At 41.4% G+C, this 22,253-nt stretch overlaps 1 protein-coding gene across 1 annotated transcript in view; it reads right to left on the bottom strand.

Moving 5' to 3' along the window:
- Positions 1-22,253, bottom strand: part of LOC125887084 (c-Maf inducing protein) — a 57,589-nt gene continuing 35,336 nt past the window's right edge. Inside the window, exons 5-21 of the mRNA XM_049573610.1 lie at positions 21,979-22,020; positions 21,561-21,623; positions 21,363-21,443; positions 20,525-20,628; positions 20,075-20,179; positions 16,240-16,692; positions 14,012-14,077; positions 10,834-10,860; positions 10,680-10,728; positions 10,447-10,554; positions 10,217-10,333; positions 9,319-9,459; positions 6,132-6,179; positions 5,845-5,991; positions 5,629-5,734; positions 5,301-5,371; positions 1-3,093 (exon numbers count right to left, since the gene is read on the bottom strand). Coding sequence (XP_049429567.1) covers positions 3,040-3,093; positions 5,301-5,371; positions 5,629-5,734; positions 5,845-5,991; positions 6,132-6,179; positions 9,319-9,459; positions 10,217-10,333; positions 10,447-10,554; positions 10,680-10,728; positions 10,834-10,860; positions 14,012-14,077; positions 16,240-16,692; positions 20,075-20,179; positions 20,525-20,628; positions 21,363-21,443; positions 21,561-21,623; positions 21,979-22,020 — 1,782 coding nt within the window. The 3' untranslated portion in view covers positions 1-3,039. The remainder of the gene's footprint in view (positions 3,094-5,300; positions 5,372-5,628; positions 5,735-5,844; positions 5,992-6,131; positions 6,180-9,318; positions 9,460-10,216; positions 10,334-10,446; positions 10,555-10,679; positions 10,729-10,833; positions 10,861-14,011; positions 14,078-16,239; positions 16,693-20,074; positions 20,180-20,524; positions 20,629-21,362; positions 21,444-21,560; positions 21,624-21,978; positions 22,021-22,253) is intronic.

The following is a 22,253-nucleotide window of genomic DNA, read 5'->3' as shown; positions in this document are numbered from 1 at the left end:
TGTGGAAGCGACAACTTTATTTATTTTTTTTTTTTTTAAAAATGATCATGGTCGGCCAGTCAGTGTGGTCCACCTCTGATATGATTATCTGGCAGGATTAACCCAAAATTCTTGGGCAAACAATGACTATTTGTTTGTATTTTTTTCATATGAAAATGGACAAACTTAAATGATGAAATCTGAACTAGGGGCAGCTTCAGTCCAGCAGTACCAGTATTGGTATTGGCTTTTTAGAAATCAATGTCAATCAAACCCTAACTGCCTCGACCAATAGGATCTGTCAAGACTCATGGGTAAATCCTGGCAACAACCAATCATAAAATTAGATGAGATCTCTCCATTTCAGTCCCTAACTTCAGTAAGATAGTGATCAGACCCTTTATCATATTTCAAACCTTTTATAAAACAAAATTACAAAATAAAAATATCAGATGACGCAGCAACATGTACATGCAAAAAAAAAAAAAAATTAAACAACAACAACAACAACACAAGAAACAAATGTTTGATTAAAGTGATCAAATCGAAGTTGCTGGAAACTTAAAAGATAATATGAAAACATAATTTGTTAGATTACAGTGCACTTTGTGTGAAAAAAACAAAACAACCACACGCACATAAGATGAAGGCAACACCAGCCTGCCAATGAAAGGAGGCTGAGAGAAATACAGAAAGGGATGAAGAAGACAAAACAGGGGGGGGAAAGATTCAAAAATGGTTCAAAGAGAGGAAAGGAGGAGACGACTATATACACTCGTATATACATCTTACAGGATATGAAAGAGAGCTTGGGGTCCTAAAGCCAGACCCAAAGATGGCCGTACACAAACTGAGTCTACAGGCCAAACAGAAAACTGTCATGGCACCCAATAAATAGAAAACAAAGCATCTCATAGCGGACGGCATCCTGTCCTCTGCTGCAGCTTCTGCCTCGATTCAACAAACAGCCCGAGCAATCTGGAGGTTGACACGAATAAATAAAATGGATGGATCAGTCAGAGCGAGGCTGACTGGAAAAAAGGTGGAAATCTGACTTGTGTTTTCTAGGGTTGCTGGCACAAAAGAAAGCAGCCCAAACCACATCTAGACAGTGAGCAAAAAGAGATTCTGACAGACTTGAAGTGTGCCAGGGCAGTTACCACATCATATGAAATGTTGCCACAATAAACAGGCAACATTTTGAGGGAATGTAGACGGGCAAATATGGCTGAAAGATGCCTTTTTTTCCTCCAATCTTTTGTCACTTATAGCCCATTGTGAAAGAATATGTACAATAATTTCATCCCATCCTTTGATGAGAAGGATTCATCCCAACAGCCTAAAAATGTCACCCATGTATTATGGCGAAATATAAATACAGCAGAACAATTCAAAACAGGTGGTGTGACAGAAAGATAACAATAGGCAACTCATCCACAACACTAGAGGCACTGTGACTCTTTACCCTGACCTCAGCAGGGGGGTCAGAGACGTGAACCCAAACAGTGTCAGTGTCCCTCCACAGGCAGTTCATAACAGGTTCCACTTGATAAACTCGACCACACTCATGTTGGCCTGAAGAGACAAGTGCACAAAACAAAAATTTAACTTGATGACAATGTTTGGCAAGTGTCCTTTCTTCTTTTCATAACCGTCTCAAAAAGAGCCAAAAAAAAAAAAAAAAAAAAAAAATAGCAGAGGATATGAAAATATACAACTCTCAGCTGGTGATGGGTCTTGTTTACAGGTCCACTTTAGAATTACTGCAGTCCACTTTACAGGTCTACGTTACCACCATGGCATGGTACAGAGAGATCCATGTATGGGTGCCCTCTTGGTTGGCTTCTTGTGTTGTATGTTGCAAAAAAACAAAAAAGACAACAGGGCCTGTGTACTTCATTATTGTCAGGACAAAATCCAGGAGAGACAGAGTAAGGAGGCTTTAAAGACACAACTTATAAATATTAGGCAGTCCCAGACCACCCAGCTACTGCTACACAACTGTCCTATTAAATAGTAACGGGAGATCATCAGTATGTACACTGAAAACAAATGAAAAATTGCCATCGCCGTTAAACTTTCCTGCAGAGTTCCCGAAATGTTTCTGAAATGTCATCACTGGGGGTTTTCTTCATATATATGTTTTATATAGAAACACACAATATATGAAAGCACAGATGTCTGGAAAAATATGTTCATTCAAGTTGATAAAAACCTTTTTTTTTTTTTTTTCTTTTTGAGTGTGAACGTGTCGTTTAGGAGGAATAGGCACAGTCTTGCAACTCTTCTTTTCTCAGAGGTAGCACCTCATTTTCCCAAATGAAAGACTTAAAGATCGGAATCTAAACCTGAAAACTGAAGCCAAAGAGCGCGAGAGTGAGGACTGAAGTGATTTAACAGTTCGACATGTCTGTTTGGAGAGCTACATCGTGGATCAGATTGGAGAAGAACTGGAATGTGAGCTGCTGTATCCAGCCTTCGTGCGAAGGCAGGAGAGAGAGAAAAAGAGAGGAAGGCTCAGGTTTTCCTCACGACACAGACACACAGAGGTGTGAGGGCAAAGGCTGGAGAGCTGGACTTTGACTGAATATGAAAACCGAGGGACGATATTATGAAAGACAGGCCAAAAGATAAAGACAGAGAGAAAGTGTCCTTATGTCACAATATAGTGGCTCCTTGCATGTCCTCTGATCACAAGGTCCTTGGAACATTGGTGACAGAAGTAAGGGGAGCGGCGAGGTCCATAAAGATTTCTCATTTAGAAAAAAAGTGACGCTGACTGAACAGTTCCTTCCTGGTGATGGTGTCACTACAGGGGTTGGTGATGACGTCTGAAGCTGATAAAGGCTCCTGTTCTGATGTGAATGCCTCAGAGACGCTCTGGTTACATCAGGTGATCCTCACGCTGGGATGATGTCATAGTTCCTGGTCTAATGATGGGCGACGATGGAGATGACATCACTACACAATTTTCATGTAATGTATCTGAGCCTGTGTGCAGTGTGTGCATGTTTTATGTGTGTGTCTGGTTATGTATGAGGGTCATGTGAGGGTGGTTGATCACCAGGCCTCTGTGTACCGAACATCAACTTCTTTCAGGTTGGGCAGTTTGGCCTGCAGAGAAAGACACAGACAAAAGGAAACTGCGTCAACACCATGAAACATACACTTAGAATCAGTTTGAAGGCCAGCTCACATTTTGGATAACATCCCTTTTTTCCCTTACACCGCGAGTCAGATCAAAATTTATATCAATTTTATTTGTACCTGGTATAGTTGGGTCTAAATGGGGTTAGCCTCGCTTAGCACAAAGACTGGAAGCAGAGGGGCAACTGCTAGCCAAGACCTATCAAACGTCCACAATTCAAGATGAGTCTTAGACCCTGTTTATACCTGGTATCAACATGTCTCTCGGGTGATCCTATCACAAGTAGACAGCACTAAAACAAGTGTAAGCCACCTTTAAGACACTGTGATACGACCACTCAAACCACTTGCCAAGGTGGCTACGAATCTTTTGAAGTGTAAATGGTAATGTGTCTTGATGTGTCCCCAACATGAAGCTGCGTGTCCTTGGATGGCTAAGGCATGACCCACCCTACTGTGCCTTACTCTGCCTCTGATTGGCTTACCCTGACATTCTTACCCTAACCCTATCCAATCACTCCTCTTGCCTAAACCCAACAAATCCAACCAATGAAGGCAGTGAGTACTAGCCGATCAAAAAGAGAGTAGGGTGGGTCATGCCTTCGCTATCCAAGGAAGAGCAAATGCAGGATGACGTGCCTGTTTTGGTGATAGTGTGCTAATGCTCTATAACTGGCACATTTTATGATGGGTTGTTTTGCATGACTTTTCGTTTTGCCCAGTGGAAGGTGATGTGTTAAAATATGCTGACAGTAATATCCTCTTAGCTGGAAAGTCAAGATTATATCCAAGGGTCATCTGGACAGCATGACTGAGATTCTGCATGTAGTCATGCCCCATATTTAAGTTAGTCCTGATACAGTTCCAACACTGATATAGTTAACCCTTCTCAAAATGCACAAAAAAGCAAATTTCCCAAAGCATGTGGTTTATATTACAGGTCAGTAATTTTCAAATAATGTCCCTGATCATTTCACAGAAATTCCATGGAAAGAACTATGTAACTTTTGTAATTATTTCATGGAAAACAGGGGTCCCTGAAAGCAGACAGGTAGCAACATTAGAATTTATTTGGAATGTTTCTGACTACCTAACAAACGTGAGGCCAATATTCACTCCACATTTGGCTCTGTTTTGGTCTCCACCAACCTCTTAGAAAACTAAAATTAACACCTCGCATTTCTATGCCACTACCAACCAGTCAAGTTGCAGTTAGTTTTACCAATACAGTATTCGACCAAATGTCCCTTCAGTTATAGCGTTAAGTAATGACCAGGAAAGTGTTTTTGCAGATGATGTCAGAGTGATGTTAACTGTCACCACTTTATCATCATCACCCTATTAGATATTTTTGTGAGGTTTTGTCATTATAAGTGCATTCATTCTTGAATCATGGCCAAATACCACCAAATTCTAATCAGTTCATCTAAGTCCAAGTGAATATTTGTGTCAAATGTGAGTATATTCTCTGAAGGTGTTCTTGAGAATGGGGTGGATTGACAGACAACTTTTAAACAATGCCTTTGGCCACAGCTGTTGCTTGTGCATAGGCATAACCATCTAGCTGCTAAATGCTCCATTATGTTTACCAGCTGTTTATTGACGGGAAAAGAGTGAGTTCATCAGAGCTTACTGTAAACAGCTGCGTACTGCTGGGAATGAGGTAGTAAAGCTGTGGGCTGTAAAGCCAAAAACAAGATCTGAGAGACAGTCTGATGTTTTGTAAAGCAGAGGGGAACTGCATTGTGAGGTGATAATTGTGGATTCCTCACTACTACTAACAACTGTCACATTACACACAGCCTTTGAATCCAATGTAAATATAAAAATTTAAAAATATGAATTAGTGCAGCTTTAAGTAAACATTAATTGAACATTATTGTATGAATGAAATTGCACAGATAGTCTTTTCAGGAAACTTCTATGTGATATGGCAGACAAAAAGCTCGGTGTTTAGGTTTTTTTCTACAAACCCAAGGTGACAGTGTGAATACTGAGTCCCTTTTGTCTTCACTAGTTGATGCATATAAATTCATCTGACAATATAAACATAAATACAGATTAAAGGCACAGGATCGATGGAAGGTGTAGATGGTGGGCCAAAAAAGAAAGAAAAATGTGCATTTCCATAGTGTGCAAATGTGCAGTTAGTACTAGTTGTCTTGCAGTATTACCTTGAGGTCCTCATATGTGTCGGCTGTGAGCTTGGTGCTGTTCATGTTCAGACTGCACAGACTCTTCATGGCTGAAGGAGACAAACCATTACAATTAGGCAAAATTAACTGAATGCACTAAAGACACTTTGACCCTTAACAAAGTTACCACACTGACTCCGAGCTTGTCCTTCTATTCTGTCTGTTTTATTACTATAACACTTGTTCTCAAGCCATTCTTGAAACTGCTCATTGTCATTAAGCAATAATAATATTTTAATCATAACTGTAATGAAATTACTTTCTAGAGAATACAGTAACATGATTCATTTTGTGTGTGTTTTCTTACAACTGAGAGCCAGCAGACCAGCATCGGTGACGGGAGTCTCACACAGGTTCAAGACCTGAAGACAGGCCAGATGCTCGGATAACAACCTTAACCCTGCATCTCCAAACTAAAGGAAGGAAACACAGAGAGAGACAGGACACACATTAGACATCGATTAGATCATTAGTGATACCTAGTGTGTGTTTGTACTTGTGTTGTGTTCCTGTGTGTGTATACCTGTGTGGACCAGAGGTTGAGCTGTTTGAGTGAAGGCAGCTTGATGAGCTGCTCGGCACAGGCACTGGTGACATTGGTGAAGGCCAGGCTCAAGTTCTCCAAGTTCCCAAAAGAACCTGAACTCAACAGGCGGGCCAGGTCTGCATCCTAGATGTTGAGGAAAAAACATTCAGCATTGAGAAACAAGTATTTTAATGCACTTACAATCTTAAAATTGACACTTGCAAGGACAGAAAGGGTTAAAACAGTTTTTGTGTGCAGCAGTGAAGGCATCAGCATAATCTCACCGTGGACTTTGAGGGCAGAGTCAGCCGGGTGGGGCCTCCTTTCCTTTGCTGAAAAGAAGACAGACAGAAAAAAGATGGCGTCTGAGCTTAATGCCTTGCAGGATCCTTGTCAGACAGTAGATGGTGTGTGTGAGCAGCTGCCTGCATGCTGCATTCATGTCATGTTGAGGAAAAGGGACATGCAAGGTCTCTAACAAAATACTGTTTGAAAAATAATAATACATGGTTGAGACATGATGTTACATCTCTCACTGTATTTAGAGAGAAAAAATCAAACAGAAAACATCATGTCTGATTCCAAGGGCACCTCCAAATGGCCGTTTCCTGTCAAGTTCTCTGCTTGTTTTATTACATGTTTTTGGAGAGGTATTTTTGCCAGAGGATATTTGAACTGCACAAACAAAAGTCAATCATTTTATTTTATTAATAACTCATTAGGGAAATCAGGTCATAAATGATCATTTGTGAAAAATGTATCATTGTAAATACTATGAATTAAGTGTATGAATTGTCTTTATATTTAAGTGTGTACAAATCGACATTCAGCGGTTGCTTCCTCTACCTCTACATTTAACTGAAAAGCTCAGTTCTGCAGACAGAGTCAAGTGGCTGTGACTCAGCGTGTGAAGCACGCAGACTGAGCTGAGAGGGCCAGTTACTGTTACTCGTCTGATCTTTACTGTTCCAGCATTTCAGGTCCAGACAAGCTCGGGGAATTTTCACACTTCAGTGTTGGAGTTTGTGACAAAGCCAAAATTTCCAGTTAACTGTGCCCCCCTCTGGATATGACAAGAGTGGAGGAGAGGGATACAGCTCCTTCAAGTCACAAGACAGGCTCTATGTGCGCCAGTAAGGCCTCAGCGAAAGAGACAGATTGAAAGCATTTTCCTTAACTGATCATTGGTAACATTAATGATCATTTGATCAATTAATTGTGATTTTTAAAAACATAAAAACATTTTTTCCCTCAACCTAGGCTCACAGCAACATATTGCATATTCTCTGAGAGCATTGCCTAGCCTATCCATCCATCCATCCATCCATTTTCATCCGCTTATCCGAGGCCAGATCGCAGGGGCAGCAGGCCTAGCAATGCACCCCAGACATCCCTCTTCCCATCAACACTTTGCAGCTCCTTCTGGGGGACTCAAAGGCATTCCCAGGCCAGATGATATGTAATCCCTCCAGCGTGTTCTGGGTCTGCCCCGGAGCCTCCTACCAGTGGGACGTGCCCGAAACACGCCCAGCAGGCACCTTAATCAGATGCCCAAACCACCTCAGCTGACCCCTTTCAGCACGAAGAAGCAGCAGCTCTACTCACAGCTTCTTCTTGATGTCTGAGATCCTCATCCTATCTCTACGGCTGAGCCTAGGCAGCCCATGGAAGAAACTCATTTCGGCCGCTTGTATCCGCGACCTCATTCTTTCGGTCACTACTCAGGGCTCATGACCACAGGTGAGGGTTGGGACAGTAAATAGAAAGCTTCGCCTTCCGGCTTAGCTCATTCATCACCACGACGGACTGGCACAGCGCCTGCATAACTGCAGAAGCCCCACCAAACCGCCAATTCCATGTTACTCACTACACAGGGGCTATTAGGCCCAGACAACACAGCTCTCAGGGTCATGGAGGGCAAACCCCTCCACCACGTTAAGGTGGTGACTCTTGCAGGGGTGCCTAGACTATGAAACGTAAAAAGATATAGTGGCCTAGACATGAAACATATTGAATATAAGTAAATAACTCCTCACTTTGCCCACTTCATTTTCTTATGACTGTCATGCTCTTCTTCCAGACCCCAAGATAACTGCCTTGTCATAAAATAGTTACACTGTGCCCTTTGTTTGCTAATGCTAGTCACTGAACCATGCTGTCAAACACACCATTCTGTGGATAGCTAGAATGTACCAGACTACACATGGTTTACACTTCAGAATCAAATCTTTATTTGATTAATTAAGTTTCACATATTTGATTAAATTCCAATTAAACAACTGTCAATTAATCGTTACCATCCCTAGTAGGATCTGATGGACTACATTGGCACATAAAGGTAGGTGGGCACGTAATCATTTAAACCAGCAACTGAAATATAATATCTAACCACTGCCTTAAATTGAGCACATTCCTTTAAAGTCTTGTCAACAAAATCTGAGTGTCAAAGATGGTTCCAGGAACATGACCCTATTTTTTCACGTTTTTGTGTTGAAGTGAAACAACTGCTGCAGCTGGCAGCGGTGAAATAGGCCACAATTTAACCACTCTGGGCTGGTGCGCCCCACCAGTTTACGTCATTAGAGCAGGCACAGATTGTCATTTTGAGTGTCTGACAACATTCAGAAGGGATCCTTACAGAGAAATGAAACTTTCTTCAGTACCTTTAGCTTGGTCCATTCTGTTTTGTGTCGAAGTCTCGCTAAACTCTTGTTCTGACATTTTCACATAGTGGAAATCAACTAAATGTTCATCCAAGACACTGAAAATCTTTTAGATAAGACTAAGATACACTTTCTGTACTCCAACACAAAAAACTATTCTGCCCTCCTCTTTCCAACTCTCACCAACATTTCCACCATCTTCTTCCTGCAACAAGTAACCTCCCGTGAGATTTCAGAATTATTTCTTAGCTCTCAAAGAGTACATTACATCATATTTATTTGCAGACCCAAGTCAGGGCTCAATTCCTTCTTCCAGGACGCTACAACACGTGGAGGAGCTCCGGTACGATGAAAACAGTGCTTTCTGTTAATGTTCCCGTACAACAGACAATGGAGCTGCTCCTACACAACGCATTATTCTTCTAAATGAACGCTGTATCCTCCCTTTGTTCTCATCTTATCCAGTGCATGCTTGCTTTTTCACTTCTGGGGCCTTTAACAGTTGCTGTGTTGGAATTGTGGATTGACAAGTAGGTCACATGCGTCACTGAGGACACAAGAATTTGTATGTAATGAGAAACTGGTGATCTGATTTTCATGCAGAGGCTTTCTCTCCAACAAGCTGACCCCAACAGAAATGTGGGATGAACTGGAACAACATGTTCTTAGTTCAGATCTACGAGAACTGCAGGACGCCCAAGAGTACAGCACTATGCTCACTGCAGGCCTCACAGTACCTAATAAAGTAGTGAGTTTGTTACTGAGATTGATTGTATGTATGTGTGTGTGTGTTGGAGCAGTAACTCACCAGTTCTTTGAGTTCTCTCTGTCGGTCGCAGAGCTGCTCATACATGCGTAGTCCCACCTGGGTGCTCTCCAGGGTGGAGATGATCTGCAGCTGGGTGTCTTTGTTCTCAATGATGTTGTACTCCAGCATCAGACACAGGATCTGGACACACACAGAAACACAAACACACTGTAAAGGGGCAGTCCAGTAATTTCATGTGCTGATCAGTTTACATGAGGAGCACTTTTAAACCTGTGAAAACATTTGGAAAATGTCTTCTATGGCTCTGGAGGAGCTTTGTCGAGGCTGACAAAATAACTCTGATGGTGTCATGGTGATGTCATCAGGGTTATTTTGAAGAAGAAGAATAGATGAATAAATGGCTCAACAATGATACAAAATGGCAAAAAAACCGTACCACACATCAAGAAACAGACTATGAGAAATTATTAAAGGGGAGCTATTATGCTTTAACGTATTTTGTGTTTTATATACAGTGTTACAATGAAGGTAACGCTAACGTACATGTAGCTACATGCTAACGTCAGGGAAGCATGTAAAATATGGTTGCTGATGTTAATTTTTCCCCAATTTTGGATTCTATTCTCACTGGCACATGTTCGATTGTGTTTTAAAGCATTTATTGGTAATTTTTCATGGTAAAAAGTGACGCTATTCTCAGAGTCATTCCCCCAGCTGCAATGGTAGTGCAGAAAAGCCGAGATACAGAGGACTGCTGACCAAGTAGCAGAAATCTTAAATACAAGTATAAACCTGAAAATTTATGAATGAAGGAGAAGTTTTATTGATAAAAGGATTAATAGAAACACACACATGGACATACATAGATGAAGGAAAACATTTATTGAAGTGATTTAAGACGACAACAAAAAAGTGAAGTGGTGTGACTGCACTGTACCTCCACCATGGTCTGGTTTCCACGTAGGGCCAGCAGCATGCAGGGACCCAGCTTGTTTTCAGCCAGCGAGAGTAGGAACTTCTTGGTCTTATAGCAGGAGCCCATCAAAATATGAACCTGGAGGAGATGAAGAGGTGGGGAGGGTCAGTTGTAAGCAACCACGATCATGAATTAATTAGCAGACATTAATTGCTGAGGTTGACAGTGTGTGCATGTGTCCATACACTCACCATACTGGCAAACAGCTCTCCATCATCATCACAGGCCACACCTCCTGGACTGTAGAGCTGGAACCAGCCATCTTTACCTGAACGCACACTGAGTAGGCAGGAATGGACCTGAAAAAAAAGAAAAAAAAAAAACAGATTATTTTTCTGTTGGTAAATCTCAGCGAAAAACTCTAGCGGCTCTAGAGCTGCTAAAAGGTTGAAACAGTGGTAAACATGCACAAACACACACTCACCTCCTGCCTCGGGTCCTCTGCAAACCTCTGAATAACATATTTCAGTTCCCTGTTTAGAAAAGAGAAACATAAGACAGGAACGTCAGGTTGTTTTCAAACTGGAATCTAACTGAATCTGTGAAGCTGAACAGTTTATGACCTCTGAGTCACTTACTTTGTGAATTTGGCATGTGCAAGGGCCCTGCAGAGAGAGAGGACAAAGACAGATATGAGATATGTAACAGCCCATGTAACACACATGGAGCTGATAAAGATGATAAAAACAAAACAAAAAAACAAAACAAAAAAAAAACAACAACAGGCAGCCATAATTCATTATGTGTTTTTCTAATATATATATCTTTAATTAATTTAAAATGTATATACAGTATTCACTAAATGCCTCATTTGACATCTTGGGAAATAGGCTTATATGCTTGAGAACAGTATCCATCTTTTACTCTAACTTTTAGAAAGGAAGTAATTTAGCTTATTTTACAAAATGTTGCATTAGTCCTTTAACACTGTAAGGAATGATTCATATTTACAACAAGGTCCATTCAAGAAAACTGCATCTACTGCTAGCTCACCTAGCACCACTGACCTCGCTAACCTTACAGCTCAGATGAAGAGGGTGCTGGCAATGTTTAAATCTGGCTCTATCACAAGCACAAGCTTCTTGTCTGTGTGTAGATGCACACTTCTTTCTGCGCTGTGATATGGTTGTCGGGTATAATTCGGTAAAAAGAAAACAGTTCCCACATGAATGTGCTCACAACAAGGTCTGTGGATTATCTTGAGTAAGGGGGCCATGATTTCTGGAAAGAGACATTGCTGTTGAGTATTTCAAATGTATATTTTGGCACTTTGAGCACCACAAGCTGAGCGCCATCTAGGTTTATAATATCGGAGAGAAGCCATCTTTACAGTTGATATCTAACACTGAGCAACTCACACCAAAACAATCTAGATTGATAAGTAGCACAACAGGTAAGGGGAAAAAATATATTTTTATATTTGAGGTGAACTGTCCCTTTAACATGAATGTGTGTGTATGTATCTCTGAATTTGTGCGTGCGCTGATGCGACTCATTATGTCCTCAGCTACAGGGTGCTGGGGAGTATTGTTGCCTTTTCTAATGACGCCTGAAGCCATTGACCAGGCAACAGTGGCGCAGGTGAGATACAGGTGTGTCCCAGAGTTGGAGGAACAACAAGTTGTCTGCCAGTCAATGCTAATGAAGCTCTGAATCACCCAGCCAATTAGGAACAAGACTTGGGGCTGGTTTTAGCCAATTAAAATAGGCTCTCTGGGGAGAGAGCAGCCGCTTCCCTCCAGTTCATGACCCACAGAGGCATGTTGAGGTACCTCATTCACGTCAGAAGCCAGGCCCCAGGAGGACCCTCTTAGAAACTTGTATACATCCCCAGAGACTGTGATGTGAGGGACTGGCAGAAAATGAGGAAGGAGGGCGATTGAGGGAAAGGAAGTGTGAGGGGTGGCGTGTCGCTCTAGGGTGACACTGATTGTTACAGTATATGATTATGGGTTATGGCTACACTGGTGTTTCTGGACTGGAACCAAAAGTGCTCGATTCCGCATTTCTCCGAAACTGCATTTAGACTGTTGTAAGTCACCAAAACTCTCCTCTGACACACAGAATACTACTGCAAGCATTACCACTACTACTTTTACAGTTCAAACAATCCCTTTCTTCGTCTTGTCTATTTTCATCTGTTTTACACATGTAGACAGGGAGATAGTTCATTGGGTTCTGAGCCCTGACATAAACTCAGTACTGAGCCTGAACACATCCTTCGTCATCACAGATGGAGGACTGAAGCTGCTGCTCTACTGATGTGCTGCTGTAACTACGTACGCAGGCTGTCGAGATATTGTGCAACTCTGTGAAACTATTGCATGTTCACAGGAAAATAAAAGGCCAGCTGAGGCCTCGACACGGGCGCTCTGAGGCTGGCACAATGAAGTCAGAGGTCCTTTAACCAAGACAGCAAAAAAGGGAAGGGCTGTTTCACTTTTACCATTTGGCGGAAAATAACTAAGTATAATACATGGACTCAAGTACTGTATTTAAATACAACTTTTAGGTTTACTTGAGCATTTATATGTTATAAACCGTCAATTCATGTTTATTAAAAGTGCTTGTTTTTGCCACTGACAGGCTCAGGTTGTTATAATGAGAGAGAAGTTAAACTTTTTTCTATACCATTTGCTTATTCCGGTTTGTTTTTGTGTCAAAGTTTCACTGAAGGAGAGAAATCTCACGAGAGGTGACTTGTTGCCAGAAGAAAATGGTAGAAATGTTAATGAGAACTTAAGAGAGGTCGATAGGAGGAGAGGTAATAGTTTGTTGTGTTGAAGTACAGAAAGCCTATTTTACTTCTATCTAAAAGATTTTCAGTGTCATGGCTGAATATTTAGCTGATTTCAACATGTGAAAAAGCCTACAAGATTTCAGAACGAGACTTCTCCAATAGTGAGATTTCGACATAAAACAATGGAACAAGCCAAAGGTACCAAAGAATCTTTCATTTCTCTGTAGTGTCCTTTCTGAATGTTGTAAGACACTCATAATAACAATCTGAGCCTGTTTGTGGCAAAAACAAGCACATTTAATGGACGTAAAATGACAGGGCGTACCTGCCTCCATTAGTTGCATTGTAGCCTGTTTTGCTGCTGCCGACTGCAGCCCTCTCCCTCAATACTGGACCAAAAATTGTTGTTCCCACGAGTGACTCAGACACAAAAACATGGGGAAATAGTGTCCAGATTGGAAAATACCAGAGTTCCCCTTTAAGAATAGCCTCTGAATACTTCATCCCCCACTGCCTGTAAGTAATTGTTTTAGAGTGAGAAACATACAGAAGGATACTTTTTAATCACCGAGTAGCGTTTGCAGTTGTCCTCTCAGGCCCCGACAACCTCCCCCAGGGTTACCGCGCCTTGTTAAACATCAAATTCAAGGACTTTTCAAGGACTTCAGGCCAACTTTCCCCAAATTCAAGGACCCAACATAGTTTGAGAAATGGATCAAGGTTAATTGCTGCACCGACAATTTTTATAATGAGAATGAGCAAGCTTTAGAGAAGCTCAAAGACAGCAATTAAAAAAAGAGAGGGAGTGTCATTATTAATATTTTCATCAACTCTGTTCTCTCATCAGAATTATGGCGGCTGGACATTCAGGGGACACAGTTTACAGATTGTACTGAGCGTATGAAACTGAAGCATTTTAAGATATTTTGGTCATTCCAGGTCACTTGTATGAAAGATTAGTAGATAAATTAATAACATATGATTGTTAGCTGATGTGTGTATGTGTGAATACTTACTCTTTAGGGAAGGGGATGGGCTGCAGCAGGCTGGCGAGTGCAGGTCTCCAGTCATCGTAGTCGGACCTGACAGTTTAAAAAAGAAAAGGAAAGAAAAGAGAGATGAGGAGAGTCAGTGTAACAATGTAAAGAGGAGGGTGTAGCCTGAATAAGTGAGGCTGGAGGACAAAAAGCTAGGGGAGCAATTGAAACATGAGCAGCACTGGGATGACGCAAATTTGCTGCGTCGATTCAGAGGCTACAGTAGCATCGCATTACTGTGAGTTAAGTAACACTGGCTTTGTTACAAATGCTACAAATGCACAGACACAGTAACGCTTTTTTAGGCCATCCTGTTTGGTTACCGCACCTACACGCTGACAGAAAGACACACACACGTAACTGCTGCTCTACTTTCACAGTGGGTAATCAGCAGCCGCTTCGTACATTCATTCATTCACTCAGTGCTGTTTAACCCATTTACACTGACCGGTTCTTCAGGCATACACACACACACACTCACATAATGTCACCTTTACAAACTGGAACACCTCCTGGGTTGTTGATGTGTCATTTCTTTAATTTGAAATTGGTTTGAGGCTTATGTAAGTTTAAAGAGGCTTCATGAAGACACAGATGTTTGTTCAAAGGCTTTACAAAACCCCTTTCTTTTTTTAAAAATCACAAGCAGTAATAGATTTCAATCATTTTGTTTCATCTGCTCATGTATCATAATTAAATGAGACTGTGTGTGCCTCATGTGAATGACTGGAACATTATCTGTTTATTTCTCCCACTGCTTATCTTAATACAGGGGACAGGCTGAACTGGTTAGGTCTGGTTTCCGCATCATTTAATGTGTATCTTCACATACCATCTTTGAAAACGAAAGCAGATTTGACAAAACTAAACTCAATATGCAGCAGTTACTTCATGGTTACGTCCTTATTGTGAGCAAAAGAGCTCAGAAGACATCTGAGACATAAAGCTGAGAATCTTCCACACTTAACCATTTACTATGTCAGGATCTCTACAGGTGTTAGACACTTTAATTTAATGCTTTGGGAGATGTTTTCAAATTTAAGACTGATTTTTGGACAAATCATCTTCTTTTTTTAAAAATAAGAATTGCATGTAGGTATAAAAGTAAGTTGTATACTTGTGGTCCCATGCAGACATAGGTTTTATGTAGGAATATGGATATTAGAATGAGTAAGGTTAGTATACGTATTGCCAACAGGTAAGTGCAATTATAAGGCAAGTTAAGTTTAGTGGTAGGTTTGTACCATGAGGGATGTGGACTTTCACGCAGAAGAGCTTGACTTATTTCGACAAAAATAAAAGATGAATAAATTAATTTTGATGAAATGTGTGGCAATTTAGACCTCACAAATTCAAACTTAAGACCATTCAATTACATTTTATTTGAATGTATGACATTTTAAGAACCTACAGAAACCCTGCATTGTTATGCAAACAATCATGTGACGTGCAGAAGAAGAAGGGCTGAGAATATATCGTCACATGAGACTAGATATCGTAAAATCGCAAATTTTGTCTTTCCCTATATTTTTGCCTTTAGATTGGTAAGGCGAGAGTGAAATGGGGAGAGAGAGGAGTGACATGCAGCAGTGGGCTATGGGCTGGAATCGACCAAGCACGAGTGCAGAATTAGCTGTTTGTTGCATGCAGTGATCAGATCGGAGCCCTGGATTTCTATAAAGTGGCAGATAGTTTTGCACAGAAACTGGTGGCAAAGAAATGCTGAGAAGTTTACTTTTACTGGTCTGCACCAAACTGCTGTAAGATCTCTAGTTTACTCCTTTCCATCATGTGTAACCGTTATTCATATCAGTTCAAGTGCATCATAGTTCAAGGGGTTGGTGGATTTCACAACAGTACAACGTACTATCAACAGAGCTTTATCATCCATTAAAGGTACAATCTGACATTTTGGGAACTAGCCTTGTTTGCCATATGAGTCATATGAGAAGATTAATAGTAATGTCATGGCTAAGGGTCCAGTACAGAGGAAGGTCCGGGGCATGTTTGGCTGAACTTAGCACAAAGACTGGATGCAAGGGAAAAGTGCTACCCCCCATTTTGTCTCTGTATAAGACCTGGAGTTTAAAGTGATATTGATCATCTTATGTGACTCTGAGAAAAGGGGGGAAGTGGGAAGTGTATCCAAAATGTTGGACTGTTTCATTAATACTCAGCAGCAGTGACAGTTTTCTCTGTAAACTTACAGCATCTTGAGGATGAGAGCGAAGCAGCCCAGCACTCGGTCGGCCTGTGCTGGCAGCTGGATGGAGAGAGTGTTGACGGCCGGGCTGACAAGCAGACAGTCGATTAGGTTGGGTTCGCTGTCGCCCCCCGACGGCCCGCCCTTCCGCCTGGCGTTGGCTGAGTTGTTGTTCCGCTCCAGCTCCACCAGGATCTCGCTGGAGTTGACGACGGAGGGAGGAGGAGAGAGGGGCAGGGAGGGCGTCGGGGAGGAGATGGGAATGGACGGGGCGGTGTTTGAGGGGGCAGGGGGAGGCGGTTGAGGAGGACTGGGGTTGGAGGAAAGGGGGAGGAGGGTGGCAGGAGGCGGCGTAGGAGGCTCAGGGCGCAGCAGGCGGAGCGGCATTGGGGGTTTGCGTTCGTTCTGCTGCTGGCAGCCATTTCTGATCTCCTTCAGGCTGGGGGAGTTGTCCCGACTGCGGGGATGAGAAGAGATGGAGAAAAAGTGATTAAACCACGTACAAAAGCCACACTCAATGCAGGGAAATACAGTGTCAAAGCACAGCGGTGATGCCAATGAAAACACAAGCAAGACGTAATGATGTAAGGGAAAGAAAAAAAAGGTAAGATGTGGTGAGAGCCTGGAGAGATGGGTACCAGAGAGATGGTTCCTTTGTGTGCTGGAGTTTTGGAAAAATTAACTAAGAATGATCATCTCTGGGGAAAAGGAAACCAAGGAGATGATGCTAATGAGTTAAGATAGCCTATGTCATACATCTGCAGTCAACAAAAAGCCCCTATGGAGCACACAACAAAGAAACATGACTATTTAACGATAAAATCAGTACGGTGAGGTCAATAAGGAAGCAAACATGCTGTAACTTTTATTTGGTAATGAAAAAAAACCGACTTTGTTGCTTTGAAACTGTTTCGTTTTGTAATGTACCATGACTTTAGTGTGCCAATCTATTGATAAGGATGAAATCTCAGATGTTGTACAAACAGTTAATAAAAAAAATTCTACTTGTTCAAAAGAAGCTTTTCAGAGTTGGTACATTCCGTGGCTTGAAGTTGCTTCTCATTACCAAATGTGAAAGTATGATGAAGGCCTTTTACCCCATAAACAATGTGAACATTTAAAACTACATTTACTTATTTTACCAAGAACCTAGAACGCAACCATCAAAGCCAACACATGCGAGCCAGTCAGAGGGAGAATAGGGTGGGCCATGCCTTTGCTGTGAAACACAAAGTCAAGACCTGTTGACTGCTGAAAAAGCAGTGTGCATCAAGGAGCTCTTTTTTTTTTTAAAGAAGGGAAACAACCAATTGCCATAAAAACCACTTATAACACCAGGCCTTACAAGCAAGTTTAGGGTTTCACTCTTAATAAATAATTTTATTTATTCAATGAATTGCTATTGTTTGTGTTTTATATAACTGCTTGTGTATTTTTTTGGGGCTGTAGAGGTTTCTTTCTTTTTGTTTTAAATAAAAGCCCATCTTGGAATATTGCTAATCAGTTTATACTATAAATGGCATAATGTGGTCTGATGATGGTAATCTGGTCTGCTTTCCCGCTAACATCTGCAAATTACTGTTTGTATTGTTTCCTTCACATCAGTCCTACAAGACGTGGGAAATGACGATCACGAGTTTGTCAAATCAATGAAAAAAAATTGGAGTAAGGTCGCAAAAGAATAACCCTTCTACCACAACAGCAGAATAACCAGGTATTAGTCCACTTTGAACTCCCCCTCCAGACACAAAATAATCTGCTACGATTAATGTTTTGTTCAACATGGTTTTCCCACATAAAAAGTGAAGACAAACTCTGAAAAGGGGCCAGAAGCACATCTACTCTGGATCTGGACGTCACCCCGCCTACCATCATTGCTTGCAATAGGATTCATTATCTGCTTTCTCCAGCACTGTCACAGCACCACTGGGGCTCAACAGCTGACCATTTGGCAAATTTGCATTTCTTTGGATAGTGAAGGCATGACCCGCCCTACTCTCTCTTGCTCTTACTCTGCCCCTGACATTCTTACCCTAACCCTGACCAATTTCACTCCTCTTGCTCAAACCTAGTCAACGCAACCAACAAAGCCAACACATGATAGCCAATCAGAGGGAGAGTAGGGTGGGCCATGCCTTCGCTACCCCATGAAACAAAGTCAAGACCTGTTGACTGCTGAAAAAGCAGTGTGCATCAAGATGGCTAGCATTAGCATTAGAGGAAACATCGGAGAGCTTCAGCCATAGATGTTTAAGCCTCAGTCGGACCTTTACTCAGATGAGGAGTCTGTTGTGCACTAAAATCAGCGACTTGAGTATCGGCATGTTAAGTGTAGTAAGTGTCTTTTATTAGTTTATGTTATTTGTTAGATTGTAGGCTAACTGGCAGTGGCAGACACAGCGTTAGTGTTTGTAAAAAAAAACATACAGTAATATCTGCTATCATGGGTTTTTGGTAGAGAGTAGAAGAAAGCTTCAGGGTCCAGTTAACATCTAAAAACTGCACACTCTACCATGTTTTCTGTCAAAACTTTCACTATGTTAACTCTGCTGTCTCTAGATCTACTGACAAGTCCACTCTGTGCTGGAGGTTTCAGGTTTCTTTGCTGGTATTGTGTCGAAGTATGTTCCCCTGTCAATATGTGTTTCCTGTATGAGACAGCGTTTGGCGTTCCTATTAGTGATGTACCTGATAGAACTTGCCTGGCGGATCTGAATCTCAGATCTCAGTAGAGGAATGTGAAAACACCTCTGCAGTGACAAACTTTGCACAGATACAAATCAGTATGGCCAAGGTCAGACATTTAGGGGACAGTGACAGAGGACAAGTGGAGGGGAATTTAAGAAAGCAACAGCAGCTGTGGCAAAACTTTTTTTACACCAGCTATATATTTTTGTAGTATTTGAAACTAAATGTGTGGAGGCCTCTTTACAATTTCCAGGCAATGCAACACTCATTTATTCATGGTTCGGAAAAATAAATTAAAGGAAAATTAATGACATGACATTTCATCCTATAATATTTTTGAGGCATTTATTGGATCATCTACACTTTAATTTTGTCCTGGGTAACATGCTTAGCAACCAAAGACTCGACTTATTATGCACTTTTAGTTCTTATGTCACAAGTAACTAATTAACAGAGGGGTGATAAAGAATACAGTATCATATGTGAGAGATTTGGGAATTATGGCTCAAAGCTGTCATAGGAACTGATCATTTCTAAATAAATATTGTCCACACAATCAAACTTCCACTGGTGAGTATTATCTAACATTTTAACTTTCCAAGATGTTTGCCTCAAAGATAATGACTGCATACATTATGCCCGTAAATGACAATATAATTCTAGCACATTTAACTCAAGTGGGGTGTTAGATGAACCTATCAACACTGTCAATAAACAGACTATGATGGAGTAAGTCATCTCTAGCATAGAGACAACATAAAAACAGCTTTTACTCATGCTTCACTTTTGACTGTTTTGTCGGGAATGCTGTCATTAAGTGACAGAAAGTGCACTCAGGTAGCCATTTTGTATACAAGCAGTATGGCAGTATAAAGCCCTAGGGGAGCTGTAGCTTGTCTAGCCTTCCATGCTGCTGACCTTCAGGCCCGACAGCTCTGAGCTGCTCAAACTGCAGCGGGCAGATAAACAAGATGTCCGGACATGAGTGGAAAGGTAAGTGGATAAACTGAGGGTGCAGCGAAAAATCAATCAATCAAGTGAAAGTGGTGAGGCAAGCCAAGAGTTTACAAACTCCATTGCGCTCTGGAAAAATACAAGAAGTTACAGTGTGTGTGTGTGTGTGTGTGTGTGTGTGTGTGTGCATAACTGACCTGTTGATGAACTCCTCATAACAGGAATAAATGGCGGCGAGACACACTGCCACCAGGTTTGGCAGGACACGTGGGTGAGGGCACTGCCCTGTTGGCCCATGCATGCTGCAACACACATGGGTACAGGTGAGTTACTATGGTCTGTACTATCTATTGAAGGATCAGCATCTGTTACGGCACACCTCGTGCCTCATGCTGCTTTATGTATTTCATGTTCTGCATTTTAAGTGAAAGTCTATATGTTGTTAAGAGGCTTTTTATCTAATAGGAATAAAGATTGAGTATGAAATTGGTCAAATGTATATAAATATGTAACATACCAGCACTCATTAATATAAATCCAAACCTTTCACTGATACTTAATTTCATGTCTAATTGTAACCCAGCAGGACATTAACAATTTTATAGGACCAGCTGACATGGACTTGTGCTGCTGAGCATGACACTCACCTGTGGACGAATTTCTTGACAACCTCCATCCCACCATTCAGCTCGTTGAGAGCCAGGATGTACTCCTGAGTAAAGAGACGCAGTCGAGGGCACTTTCCAAAATCCTGTCAAAGAGACGCACAAAAAGAAGCACAAAGGTTAACCAAAGTGCAAAAGAGAAAAGCGAGAACTTGAGGATCATATTCAGAGACATAAAGGTTTCCCCCTTTGTTTTTGGTACTGTGTAGGGAAAGGATTGTATTTTATTTTAGAAAAATCCCGGGTTAATAATAAAAGTTCCTGCGGTGGAAAAGGGGCATATGACTTATCTGGTACTCGAAACTCAAAGTTCAGGACTTCGGACTTCATTTGGGACCTGAGTGCAAAGACTGTAGACTCACTTGTGATTTGCTAAACAAGAACTTGGTCCCACCTATTGGTCTGTTTCTCTTTCAGTATCCTCATTCATCACTTTATGATTATTTGCTTGGTAGAACAAAACACATACACATTTTACATTGTTAGCTTAGTTTTACTGTTTATATACTATTGAGCAAAAACTGACTGAGTGAAAACTGAGAGAAAAAACATTCACCTCACACAGTGACACATAAACTATACAACACAAAACTAAAAAAGCTAAAACTTCAGTTAAAATTGGAGAGAAGGTGGGTGGGGACGCTGATTACACCAACTTGATTCAAGGAAGCAACCTGCACATAAATGACCAGCAGTTTGAGATTGTCTGCAATAAACAGGCATCTGAAGAGGAATTGCGCAGAGTGGAACCAGCACTAAATGGGAACTGATTCCCAATTCTCATCAACACTTCTGAAAGTTCTGTGCAGAGCACTCTCACCATGTTATGTTTGAGGATTCTCTGGACCACAGGAGTGAACACTTCAATCACGACCATCGACCGCGGCCGCTCCCGACAGTGCTGCAACACACAGGAACGACTATCAGCAGGAAGCACTTTAAAATGCTAACAACTACTTCACTACAGAAACTATATGTTCAGTGTCGTTCCATTTACTACTGCGGCACATGATCTCACCTTACAGAAGAACTCACACAGGTCAGGTGGTGGGTGGTTGTTTTCCAGGAGAGGAGCAATGGCCTGAACACAGACACACAGATAGAAAGACAGATGAACATTTCCATATGCTCTCTCTCTTACTTATCCTAGCCTGGAGCCAGCAGTACAGATCTAGACTGTCAGGTGTGTGAGACTTAAATATAAGCCCACAGGAGAGCTACAAACATCAGAACCTCTCTCAGCATCCAACTCCTCTGTTCTGCCCGGATACCCCCACGTGGGCATCGATGACAACAATTGAAAACACACAAATACACAAGTGTAACATATATCTATATTTGTCTTCAGTTTAAGATCAAAACAACTGGAGGCTGAATGATTGACTTCAGCCTGACATCAAATAACATTTACTATATAGTGCCGACTTCATACTCACCACTATGATGTTCTCATGATCCTGAGTGCTGAGATTAGAGTTCTGTGGGGAAGACAAAAAGAAAAAAATTGTAGGATAGAAGTAAATGGATTATAGTGTGTGTGTTTGTGTGTCTGTTCCTCTCAGGAACATTAAAAAGGGGAACTTGATATGAGCTTATCTTTAAACATTTAGGTTTAAGCTCAAGATCAGGATTAGTGTCATGTTTAGGTAAGAATTAGGGTTACAGACAGTTGTGTTTGACAGGGAGGTTCCTGCTTTATACTACGTGGTAA

This window comes from Epinephelus fuscoguttatus, linkage group LG4 (genome assembly GCF_011397635.1).
Source record: "Epinephelus fuscoguttatus linkage group LG4, E.fuscoguttatus.final_Chr_v1".
NCBI classification, from domain to species: domain Eukaryota; kingdom Metazoa; phylum Chordata; class Actinopteri; order Perciformes; family Serranidae; genus Epinephelus; species Epinephelus fuscoguttatus.
The sequence above is the reverse complement of the archived record's forward strand: the minus strand, read 5'-3'. Positions and strand labels throughout refer to the sequence as shown.